General features: G+C 42.4%; 1 protein-coding gene across 3 annotated transcripts in view; it reads left to right on the top strand.

Annotated features, from left to right (window-relative positions):
* FAM124A (family with sequence similarity 124 member A) overlaps window positions 1-12695 on the top strand; it is a 51784-nt gene that overhangs the window by 25572 nt on the left and 13517 nt on the right. For all 3 annotated transcript variants that reach the window (XM_030199413.1, XM_030199412.1, XM_030199414.1), the window contains exon 3: window positions 8033-8772. In XM_030199413.1, the coding sequence (XP_030055273.1) occupies window positions 8033-8772 (740 nt within the window). The remainder of the gene's footprint in view (window positions 1-8032; window positions 8773-12695) is intronic.

Here is a 12695-nt window from a genome sequence, read left to right as displayed (position 1 = left end):
TATCCTGCTCAGAAGATAAAGCAGATAAAGTACAGATCAATTAAAATTCTGATTTTGTTTTACTGAAAAGTGGTATGGTAGCTGTGTAAGTCTATTTTTAAAGGTAATAAATAGAAATAAATCAAACATAGAAAAGCTCCTCAGTACCTCTCCACTCTCATCTCTCCCTACACTCCTCCCCGGGAACTCCGTTCACTGGGTAAATCTCTCCTCCACCACTAACTCCAGACTCTGTTCCTTTTATCTTGCTGCACCATATGCCTGGAATAGACTTCCTGAGCTGGTCATCAAGCTCCATCTCTCATGCTGAGACCAGTTGCATGCACCTTGTTTGACTGCCCGTGTAATCTTTCCTTGTAGAATTACTCACCCTTTCATCTATCTAAACTCCTGTTACTCTCTTATCTGTCTAAGGCCCTTATTTTAGAAGCTTATTTACACATGTAAATATGGACATTTACATCAATATATCGTAAACACATTTAAAACTCAATTTCAGAAAGCTGATATTTATGCCTGCAAATGCTCGCCAAGTATAAATATTCAGGGGCATGGTTTTGAGCGAGTCAAAAATCTACAGGTGCATTTTCCCATTTCATAAAGGGAATGCATGTGTATGAACCAATATTTCAATGTTGAGATTTCTAGCAGACCCTTTTCTAAAATACTACCAGAAGTATTTTATTTGTTGCATTTGTATCCCACATTTTCCCACCTATTTGCAGGCTCAATGTGGCTTACAATGTATCGTTATTGGTAGATATCAGATTGGAAGATTACAATTGGTGTTACATAGAGATCATGGGTGACATAATAGAATTCCACAGGCAGATATAAGAAAAAACAGTTCCGATTATAGGTAAGAAGGAGATGTGTTACATTTACAATTGTTGATCTTTGTGGTATGCTTTGTTGAAGAGGTGGGTCTTCAGAGATTAACGAAAGTTGGTTAGTTCATAAATAGTTTTTAAGTTGAGCGGCAATGCGTTCCATAACTGCGTGCTCAGGTAAGAAAAGCTTGACGCATGCGTTGTTTGTATTTTAGACCTTTACAGCTGGGGAAGTGAAGATTAAGGAATGTGCGGGATGATCTTGTAGCGTTCCTGGGTGGCAAGTCTACCAGGTCTGACATGTAGTCTGGGGCATCTCTGTGAATGATTTTATGAACTAGAGAACATACCTTGAACGCGATAAAGGGAAGTATACATTCCCCAACCTGGACATATCAATTCCAGTATCTATCTAAAATGGGTTTTTTCACATGTTCCAACTCCTCTTGTCCCATTTGCTGTCTATTAGGATGATCTAATGTATTATGTGGATATTGTAAGTAGCATGCTGTGTTATAATGTGAACTGTTATTTCAATATTTGTTATGCTTGCTGTACACTACCTTGAGTGAATTTCTTCAACAAGGCAGTAAACAAATCCTAATAAAATAGTAAATCAGGATGTAAAGGAGCTGTGGTAGACCTCACAGGGGATACCCCTGCCCCTTCAGCTCTTTTGGTGGGGATAATTGAGGGAGAGAGGATACTGATAGAGGTGTTAGGCGCTGGTTCCTACGTTTTTGCGCTGTTCTAAAATTCAAATAAAATGTTTCAAGATCTGGGCTTGGAAAATAATCTCACAACTGGAACCGCACAGTGGAAAGGAAACACTTTTTTTTTTTTAACCTTAGTTTAAAAGAGCTTTCTAATCTGGCTGAAGTCCAAAAATCTATGACAGAGCATTAACTTCTCCAATCCACCCCATCCTACCCTGTCCGTCAACCATGACTGAAACTTTTGTGTTGCAGGCTCATAAACATTTTCAAGATTGCTTCCTATCCTCTGTTTTACTTAATTAGAGAAATAAGTATACTGTATAAATAATTATATTACAGAGCATAAAACCAGGGATAGAATATAAGTTTAATAACAGTGCAGGTTGTAAGAAAACAGGCTGTTGAACGGATTGAGGCTTTCTGTGGTTCTTTGAGATCATCCAGCAAGGTTAAAGACCTAATGCATATTTACTGTTCTCTGTGCTCTTCACACACTTTGCTAGGGAGGTGGTTGAATTGTGCCAGTGTAAGTGCCAGCATCATATTTTTTTCTTGGATGAGTGCAGGCTGATTTGAAAGTCTGGTTAGCAGTATAGAAACCGTTCACACCATGTAATTGGTCCTCGGGGAGGCCATGGCTTCATCTTTCTGTCGTATTTCTCACCTCAGTGAAAGACTGGCTTTTTGAAGGGATCTGAAAAGCTGTATTATAGCAGGTAGAGAATATAGAAAGCAGGGTGAGAGTAAAAGGGTCTCTCTTTCTGTGAAGTGGGCACCGAGGCTCTTTCAGCAGTGATTAGTTACACTTCCCCATTTTGGCTAGGTTCTTGGTTTTGCCTAGCTCAACAAAAGAAGATTTTCTCTGGTGTACACATAACCTTAGCTCCTAATGACGGCTTTGTTCAGAGCACTGGTGGTCCTCTGAGGCTGTTTTAGATCTTGCGCTGATGGCACATTCAGAGAGCTTTGGAATACTAATTGTATCATATGTTTTCACAAGGCTTTTCTTCTAAAGAAAGACTTGGATCTTTCAGCCCCCCCTGCCGTGGATCATACGCCAAGATAGGAGGCCAAGGAGATCCTGGTTAGATGAATTTATGTCTAAATACAGAGTAAGCAGCTAATTTACAAAATGGCTCTACATTTTGATGCTGAGCGACCCCTTACAATTCTGACCCTTTAATTTGCATGAGTGCCAAAATAAGATATTGTGGCAGCTTTATTCTGAGCAAGGAAAAAAGTGCATCCAAGACTGGCATATGTTGGCTTCCCTTTTTCTCTTGAAATTGAGCTGATACATTATTTTATTTTCTTCATTTTCCACAGCTAGGATGGGAAGCAGTGTGGCTGCCCCATTAGTCTTTTTGGATGCATGAAAAAAAGGTCAGCAACTAAATTGTAGCACAGCTATACTGGACTAACTTCATACATTGGTAACTCTCAGTCTGCCCGATTTTTTTGTTTTTTCTACCCCATTAACCAGAAGAGGTTTTGTGAGCAAGAAACAGCAACAGTTAATAAAGCACACTTTCAGGCTTATTTTCAAAAGAGGAGGACGCCCATCTTTCGACACAAATCGGAAGATGGGCGTCCTTCTCACAGGGTCACCCAAATAAGCCGATTTTGGGCATCCCCAACTGCTTTCCGTCATGGGGACAACCAAAGTTCCCGGGGTGGGGGTGTTGGAGGTGTAGCGAAGGCGGGACTTGGGCATGCCTAACACATGGGCGTCCTCGACCAATAATGGAAAAAAAGGGCGTCCCTGATGAGCATTTGGACGACTTTACCTGGTCCAGTTTTTCTTACGACCAAGGCATAAAAGGTGCCCGAACTGACCAGATGACCACCGGAGGGAATTGGGGATGACCTCCCCTTACTCCCCCAGTGGTCACTAACCCCCTCCCACCCTCAAAAAAGAACTTTAAAAATATTTTTTACCAGCCTCAAATGTCATACTCAGGTCCATCGCAGCAGTATGCAGGTCCCTGGAGCAGTTTTAGTGGATGCAGTGCACTTCAGGCAGGCGGACCCAGGCCCATCCCCCCCACCTACCTGTTACACTTGTGGTGGTAAATGTGAGCCCTCCAAAACCCACCACAAACCCACTGTACCCACATGTAGGTGCCCCCCTTCACCCATAAGGGCTATGGTAGTGGTGTATAGTTGTGGGGAGTAGGTTTTGGGGGGATCAGCACCCAAGGTAAGGGAGGAATGCACGTGGGAGCAATTTCTGAAGTCCACTGCAGTGCCCCCTAGGGTGCCCAGTTGGTGTCCTGGCATGTGAGGGGGACCAGAGCACTACGAATCCTGACCCTTCCCATGCCCAAATGCCTTGGATTTGACCGGATTTGGGATCGCCGGCTTTGGTTTCCATTTTGGGCAAAAACCGAGGCCGGTCGTTTCTGAGATGGACGTCCTTAGTTTCCATTATCGCAGAAAATCAGAAACGACCATCTCTAGGGACGACCTAAATGTCAAGATTTGGGCGTCCACGACCGTATTATTGAAACGAAAGATGGCCGCCCATCTTGTTTCGATAATACGGGTTTCTCTGCCCCTTCGCCAGGACATCCTGCGAGGACGTCCTCAGGAAAACTTGGGCGCCCCTTTTGATTACGCCCCTCTTTATAAACAGTAACTAAATAAAACAGACATACTAATTTTCAAGAATTGCATTCCCAAAGTGGTAGATACGCATTCTCACTGAGGAGCCCTTTTACTAAGCCGCGGTAGGCTCTACACGCCCAAATGAGACTACCACCAGGCCAGTGTGCCCGCCTGGCAGTAATTTCAGATTTGGCTTGTGCCCATATTGAATGGATGAATTATTTATTTATTTCCTCCTATACGTTCTGGTTCCAGCGGTAATTGGCACTTGGCACACGACGACCGGTCACAGTGTGTGAGCCTGTACCACTAGATCAACGGGTGGCATTAAGGGCTCAAGCCAGTTTTGGGCGCACGCTGGTTTAATTTTTACCACAGGCCCTTTTCCCATCCCATTTTTTAAAAACCCGTTTTGTAGATGCGATAAAATCTGTTCCAGCGCACACCCAATACACGTGCCTACACTACCGCAGGCCACTTTTTACCGCAGCCTAATAAAAGGGCACCTGAGTTTGCAGAAGGGGTAAAGGCCACTGTGTACCCTTTGCTAATATGAATGTGCATTCGTTAGACTGCATTCAATCTGTTAATGTGCCTTAAAAATTTAGTGCAAATTAAATTGATTTAATGCTTCTTAACCTGTGAATTAACCCATGTTAAATCAATTAATATGCACTAAAAAGTTCTAGGATTTTTAAAAATTTTATTAAAATTAATATCAGGCTCATTTTCAAAAGAGAAAAATGTCCAAAAAGTGACATAAGTCTGCATTTGGAGGTTTTTTCTCACAAAAACGTCCAAATCCGTATTTTCGAAACTTCTTTTTAGACGTTTTTCTCTGAAGTCCATCAGAAGTCCGTCCAAATCTCTTCACGTGACCAGGAAGTAGCATCAGAGGGAAGGCTCGAAGCTAGCACAAGCAAGGGGAATCTGTTGCTACTTGCTGTCAGCGAAGACCTAAATGATTTAAAGGTCCTGGTGGGGGGGGGACAAGGAGTGGAGTTAAGTTCCCCCAATTGCCTGGGGGGTAGTGAGAGATGCTGGGTGGGGTTGGGGAGCAGTGGGGTTATGGTGCCCACCCACTTTGGCTTCAGACCCGCACAAAATTGGGTGTCTGGCTACTTCCCTGTGTCATCCTATATAGTAACTGTTAAAGAAAAACTATACAGTTCAGTCAGTAAAATTCCTAGTAGAATTTATAACTAACAAAATGAAATATGCATCTGAATCACTAAGATGCAGCCCAGCAGGGACAGAGATGTTGTAGAAGAGGAAGAGAGGATTCCTGGTGGCGAAAGCAAGTGGAGTATGTCTCATAGAATAATTTCCAATCCTGCCTATGTGTGTATGTGTATGTGTATATGTCTGTATCTGTGTGTGTGTACGTGTGATGTGACAGGAGAGGAGAGGATAGGGGAGATGCAGTTTCAAAGAAGCAGTTCTATAACCACTCTCTCTCTCTCTCTTGGGTGGCAGTGTCTCCAAATGGGTTAGTCTTGGCATGACAATAATGAACCTTAGTCCTAAGCCAGGGGATTTGGAGTATGATGTCAGTCTCTCAGATTTACTGTTAATGATCACCCTAGAACTTGCGCTGCACCAAAGAGAGCTGCCTTCCGGAGCACAGGAAATAATACATATAGGCAACCTATTATGGCTTGTTTGGAGGTTTTATTTATTTATTTAGATTTTGCTCACACCGTTTTCAGTAGTAGCTCAAGGTGAGTTACATTCAGGTACACTGGATATTTCTCTGTCCCAGGAGGGCTCACAATCTAAGTTTGTTCTATATCTTTCTGTCACATTTTCTGGAGGATCTTCTCTCTCTCCACTCAACGCACAGAATAATCAGTTGGCACTGATTCCTTTATAATCACTGCTGTTCTTATTTTTTTTTCTCCTTCACTACTATGTCTGATTTTCTTGCATCCAGCTTTTTATTGGTTGGAATGGGAATGTCCCAAGTGTTCATGGCTTCAGAGCTTTTAGGTCAGTTGAGAGGAGTAATCATTTCAAGCTTTTCCTAACAAAATCGACTTGTATTTATTTTACCAGTTTATTCCGATGCTTGCTGTGTGCCATAATGTCTGAAATCCACTGTCCTGGCCTGCAACAATCAACCTCTCTTCTTTTACTTCTCCTTAACCATTCATGTATCCAGTATTGATTCACATATGGTCCCTGAAGTAACACTTTGCATTTCCTGCTGTATTTGTGCATTTACTATTTGTTCACTAACCTGGGGGGGGGGGGGGTCTTGTTTTGCAAATTCTAATTTTGTAAACCGCCCAGGAGGCCTATCGTTGAACGGTGTATCAAATTTTAAATAAACTTGGAAACTTTTATAACCTGTGTGCATACTTTGACTCCACCCATGATCTGTCCAAACTCCTTCCCTGAACACACCTACACCTAGACTGCGTACAGGAATGCACCTACTTGTCATAGCACAGACTTTTGCGCATGAAGTAGTTTTATAGAAGGTCTGGATATTCATATAAAGGCATGTTTGTGCTTACAAACTTTGTATGTGTCTTGATAGAAGCAGACAAGGACCAAATGGTCCATCCAGTCTGCACATCCTCAGCATCCACTAGCTCCTCCTTTCCCTAAGAAATCCCATGTGCCCGTCCCATGCTTTCTTAAATTCAGACATAGTCCTTGTCTCCACCTCCTCCACCAGGAGGCAATTCCATGTGTTCACTACCCTTTCCATAAAAAAGTATTTCTTTAGATTACTCCTGAGCCTATAACCATCCTATGCCCTCTCATTCCAGAGTGTTCTTATACAAGGGCATTATTGCCTCTTTTTTTTTTTCTTGCTGGCCATTCTTCTCCCTGTGCAGCCGAGCATCCTTCTAAGATCATCAGATACAATCACCCCCAAGTCCCGCTGTTCTTTTGTACACAGAAGTACTTCCTTTATACTATACTGTTCCCTTGGATTTTTGCAACTCAAGTGCATGACCCTGCATTTTTTTAGCATTAAATCTTATAGTTGCCAATTTCTGAACCATTCTTGAAGCTTCGCTAGATCACTCCTCATGCTATCCACACCCTCCAGGGTGTCTACCGTATTACAAAGTTTGGTATCATCCATAAAGAAACAAACTTTACCTTCCACAATATCACTCACAAAGATGTTAAGAGCTGGTACAAGGATCGATCTCTGCGGTACACCACTGACAACACCCTTTCCCTCAAAGCAAACTCAATTTACCACTGCTCTCTGGATGCCTACTTGACTTCCCCACCCAGGCAACCTGTTATAAAATTCCCCTCAATAGGTCCACTCTCCATGTGGCTGCGCTGCACTCCCTTTACATAAGTACATAAGTAGTGCCATACTGGGAAAGACCAAAGGTCCATCTAGCCCAGCATCCTGTCACCGACAGTGGCCAATCCAGGTCAAGGGCACCTGGCACGCTCCCTAAACGTAAAAACATTCCAGACAAGTTATACCTAAAAATGCGGAATTGTTTCTAAAACCAGGACAAATTTTTCTATTCTGCAGTTGCTATTAAAACCAAACATGAAATATGCTAACAGTGACTTTGTTGCATGGATGTCCAGCGAGAACAGTTTAATTTAGCATGCTGTGCACAATTTTTAGTTTTAACCTAGTATTGCATAGCAGCAGAAATACCCAATACACAAAGCCCAGTTTAAATAGCAGGTCTTATCTATTCTGTTCCGGATATACTCTGTTAATATTCATGGGGTATATTTGCATGAGGTTGGTGTAAGATGCAAATTAATTTTCATATTTGAAATATTGGAACCGCTACTCATAAATTGCAGACCAAAAATGCCCCTGACAACTCAGTGAAGTGACTCTTTTGAAAATAAAACAAATCACTTGTTCTTTTGTTTTATCAGGTGAGCTTTCAGTAGAAGATGTGCAGGACCCTTTCCTTGTCAGCATCCACATTATCACAGACCCAGGGGAATCCAAAATTCTTCAGGAGACCATCGACAAGCTGCTAGCATGGATCCACCCTGATCTCCAGCTCTTCCGTGTTTCAGAAAGACGGGTATCTCGGAAGAAGAAAAAGGCTTGCAAGAGTTCTGTATCCCAACCTGCCCTTGCTGTCATTCTTTTCCTGCAAGAGGAATATGGAGAAGAACAGATTCTGCAGCTCCATGAAACCTTCCAACGGTCACCTTGGCAGTTTCATCACACCGAGCATGTGCATGGTCGATTCCTTCCCTACATGCCATGTCATCAAGACTTCTTCACTCTAGCCACTGGGACTCCACTCTGGGCCATCCGGCAGGTGCATTATGGGAAAGAAATTGTCCGGTTCACCATATATTGCCGTTATGAAAACTTTCCTGACATGATGAAGTTGTACAGTCTGATTCTGAAAAGAGCAGCGTGGCAGAAGAAAATTGATTTCTGTATTTTTCCAGTGTATTCAAACATGGACGTGGATATTCAGTTCTCTCTCAAGAGGCTCCCAAAGGGCCAGAGTGTGTCTCCTATGGAATCTGCAGTACTGGAATTCCGAATCAAGAATTTTGGGCAGCTCATTCCTCTCCTGCCTAATCCTAGCAGCCCAATTAGTGAGGGTAGATGGCAGACAGAAGACCATGATGGCAATAAGATCCTTTTACAGGTATTGTATTCTCTTCTTCATTCCTATAACATTGTCAGTTCATTTTTTTTTAGATAGCAGCGAGTAAATTTCATTATCGGGACTCAACACTTCGTACTTCCACCACTGTGCCTTAATTACAGTGAAAGTCTTAAGTGTGCCACAGTACCCTAGAACAGGGGGTTCTCAATCCTAACCCAGTCCTTGGGACACACCTAGCCAGTCAGGATTTCAGGTTACGCAAAAGGAATGTGAATGAGATAGATTTGCACAGAATGAAGGTAGTGCTTGGTTTATTTTTGGCCGGTTTAAACTTAACTGGCCAAGTTGATATTCAGCGCTGGCCAGTTAAGTTTAAACTGGCTTAAGATAGGCCTGCTATTTCTGTGGCCCAATTTGGCCACCAAACTTAGGGCCCTGTTTACTAAGGTGCGTTAGTGTGTTTAGCGTGCCTACACTTAGCACACGCGCTAAACATGGAGGGATATTGTAGGCGCGTACATGGTTAACATTCGTTAAAAACATTAACACGCCTATAACGCTGCTTAGTAAACAGGGCCTTTAACTGGTGATGCGCTGAATATTCACAGGTGGCCGGCTATATCGCATGATTTAGCCGGTTACCCGCTAAGTGTTGACCAGGAATATTCACTTTGAGATAACCAGCTGTCTCCCACTGAATATTCATGGATAGCCAGTTAAGTGCTATTTAACCGGCCAAGAAACGTTCCTGGCTGGTTAAATAGCACTGAATATTAGGTGGATGGTTCTTGCCACCTACCACTTTAAGAACACTCACAGGACATTTTTTAAGGCTTGAGCCTACTTAGCCAGAGACTTGTGAGGTCTGAGTATGGCAGGCTTGTCTTTTCTTTGTGAACTGGGGGAGGGAGGTGGCGGTCTGAGAATAATATTCCATTGTAGGTAATAAATATCACTGTTTTCTGACAACAAGTCAGACTGAGTTAGGCATTCAAGTGGATGACATCATTGCACATCTCTGGGATGATGTAGCTTTTCCAGAACTCAGTGCTTAGTTCAAAATTCTGCACCTGTGCAGCCCTCTGCAGACCTGCCAAGTCTCCCGCTTTCGCGAGTCATTTCCCATCAAGAAATCGGGATCTCCCACTGAGTGGCCTCCCATGCACTGACAGCAGGAAGGGCCTTCATAAAGCACCTTCTCCTGCTACTGCTGATCCCATGCCCCATGGCAGGAGAAGATGTTGTTTTATGAAAGCATTTCCTGCTGCCGCTGGACAGAGAGTACTCTTTTTTGTTCTTCTGTGCACATGTGTGACATTTAGGATTATTTCTTCCGATTTTTTTAATACTGAAAGGGTTTGAGTTATTGTCTGTACACCTCTTGGATAAAATAGTTATAGTTAGCTTCCTCCGTTTTTTTACTGCAGACCTTTTTTCTCCAACTGGAGTTGTTTTGCTCTGCAGGTGTTTTTGGAGGTGGCGGGAGCCAATGATGAGAGCCCATTAAGGTGTTGTCCAAACATTTGGTACCCTGGGTTTATGAGGCTTTATTTATTTCAAATATATTAATTGATATATTGCAATATTATTCCTAGAACTGTATGGCCAATATCGTGAGTTCAGGGCAACAGTGTGATTAGTTTCTTGAATTATTGCTCTGTGCAGATTTTTAAATTTTTGATTGTGGCAATATTACCATTCTTGGTTGCCTTCCCAGAGACTTGTTGAGATCTAACTATGGGTAGCCAGTAACGCCAAAGCTTTAAACGGTGTTACAGTTTTCTTGTTATTAGACTAATCTTTTTAGTCAATAGGTTTTTCATTATGTGAATTCTCTCAAGGGATTAGGTTTTCTGAATAGAGGTATCCCGCAAGCTGTCCTTGGAGATGGAGAGAATTTTGGTCCAGAGCAGTGTTTTTGCTATTCTGAGAAGGTGAGAAGTAAGTGGCGAGTCAGTCTACACACAGAGTCTTTGTTTCTTTGTAGGGGGTGGAGATAGGAGGGGATCCGATGAGTGTTTCCCCATGTAGCTGTTTGGTTTCTGGCATGAGCAGAGCAGCCATTCTAGGTAGTGCTTTTCAGTCTGCAGTGAGGTAATGCCAACAGTAGAAAGTAAACAGCTCTATTCAGGTTGAAAATAATGTCACAGCTGATGATGTTTAGGGGGAGGGTTAAAGACAGAGCACTGGCTTTGTGTTTTTTTCAATGAAAGCAATCACTATGAAAACCTTTTTTTTTTAAATGCAGGATATGCAGATTCTTACAGTATTTTATACCTCACTTCATAAGGCCAGACCAAATACGATTTTCATGTTTTATAGAGCCTGTTGATGTTACAGTACAGAAGATTTAGGCACGTCAGACTTAATTTTTAGTTGGCAATTCATACCTGATCATCATTGTACCATTAGAAGATGGAAAATGTTGTTCTGATCACAATGTTTATTTGAATTGGACAAATTGGTTGCAATGGAATCCAAACCCCAAACTATTATTATTATTATTTATTTAGATTTTGCTCACACTTTTTTCAGTAGTAGCTCATTCAGGTATTCTGGATATTTCTCTGTCCCGGGAGGACTCACAATCTGTTTGTACCGGAGACACTTGAAGGTTGAGTGACTTGCCACAAGGAGCAGCAGTGGGATTTGAACTAGACCAGTGCTCTAACCATTAGGCCACTCCTCCACTCCACTATGATAAAGAGGTTCTCAGCAGTCGGTCACAAAGCAGGACAGACTTGCAGATGAACTTAGATACTATCTGTACCTGTGTGACTTGCTGTGGTTTGAGTATGAATTAGGTGCAAATATTCACAATTTTATGACTACCAAGAGAACACATGCGTGCAGTGTTGCATGTGCACACAGTAGGAAACAGACCAAGGCTGGAAGCGTTTCCTGTAGTGTACAACTCATTTTAGGGCCTTCTGGAGACGTGGGTAGCTTGGAGTCTTAGAAAGAAACAACAGAAGATAGTCCTGGGAAAAGGTGGCAAAAGTTGCCTATCCCAAAGAGTGAGAGAGAAGGCCAAAGAGTGAGATTTTTTTTAGACAGTAGATTTAACGGGGGTATGAATCTAAAAAAAAATTTAAGGGGCCCTTTTACTAAAGCTTCCATTAGCACTAGCTTAATGCTAAGAAACCCATTTTATATCTATGGGCTTCTTAGCATTTAGCGTGTGCTAAGCTTTAGCAAAAGGGTCCCTGAGTGACCTATTGCTTTGCAAGTGATAAAAAGCAGCATGAAATATTTGTTTTTCTGTAGTGACTCTGAAAGGGTTGTGGTAGTATGAGAGACGGAAAGGCATGGAATCCTCATAAAATACAGACAGAGGGCAGTGCAAGGTCAGAAGGAAAGCTTTATTACTGGTCAAAATGGAAATAAGTCTGTTTCCTCACAGATTTTGCACTCTCAATAAAGTCTCAAACACAGTCTTTGAACCTTGGCATATGCATACTACTTTTCTTTCTTGATTCAGGGTCCCTGCAGCTTGTCCCAGACACAGCTTTCACAGGTTAAATATCTAGTCACTTCCTCTCAACTCAGACTTTCTTAACTTAGGCTCCAAGGAAGCCTCTGCTTCTGGCAATTACAGGGTAACAATCTCTACTGAGTGAGGGCTGCTCCTCTTCCCTAGGTTCTCCCCAGGTACTCCAGCCAATAGGAATACTCTGGGAGCCCTCTGCACTATTAAGTAAGACTTGGCATCATTTGGGAGGCAAGATTTACACAATTTATTGCCAAACAAAAACTGTACAACTGTGCCTGATTCTGAAACAGAGTTAAAACAAACCCCAAGAACCAGAATTAAGTATTCTAGTGTCTAGAGCAAGCAAGCAGCATAAAACACACCCTGAAACACAGGGGCTAGGCCAGGCCAACGCAGCAATCATGGCATGAGGCAGCAGTAGTGGTGACAAAAGCAGTATTTCCTCTCATCTCTCCACCATTCTTCTTCT

The sequence above is a fragment of the Microcaecilia unicolor genome, chromosome 4, assembly GCF_901765095.1.
Source record: "Microcaecilia unicolor chromosome 4, aMicUni1.1, whole genome shotgun sequence".
NCBI lineage: Eukaryota > Metazoa > Chordata > Amphibia > Gymnophiona > Siphonopidae > Microcaecilia > Microcaecilia unicolor.
Note: the sequence above shows the minus strand (reverse complement) of the source record. Positions and strands in the feature narration are given on the sequence as shown.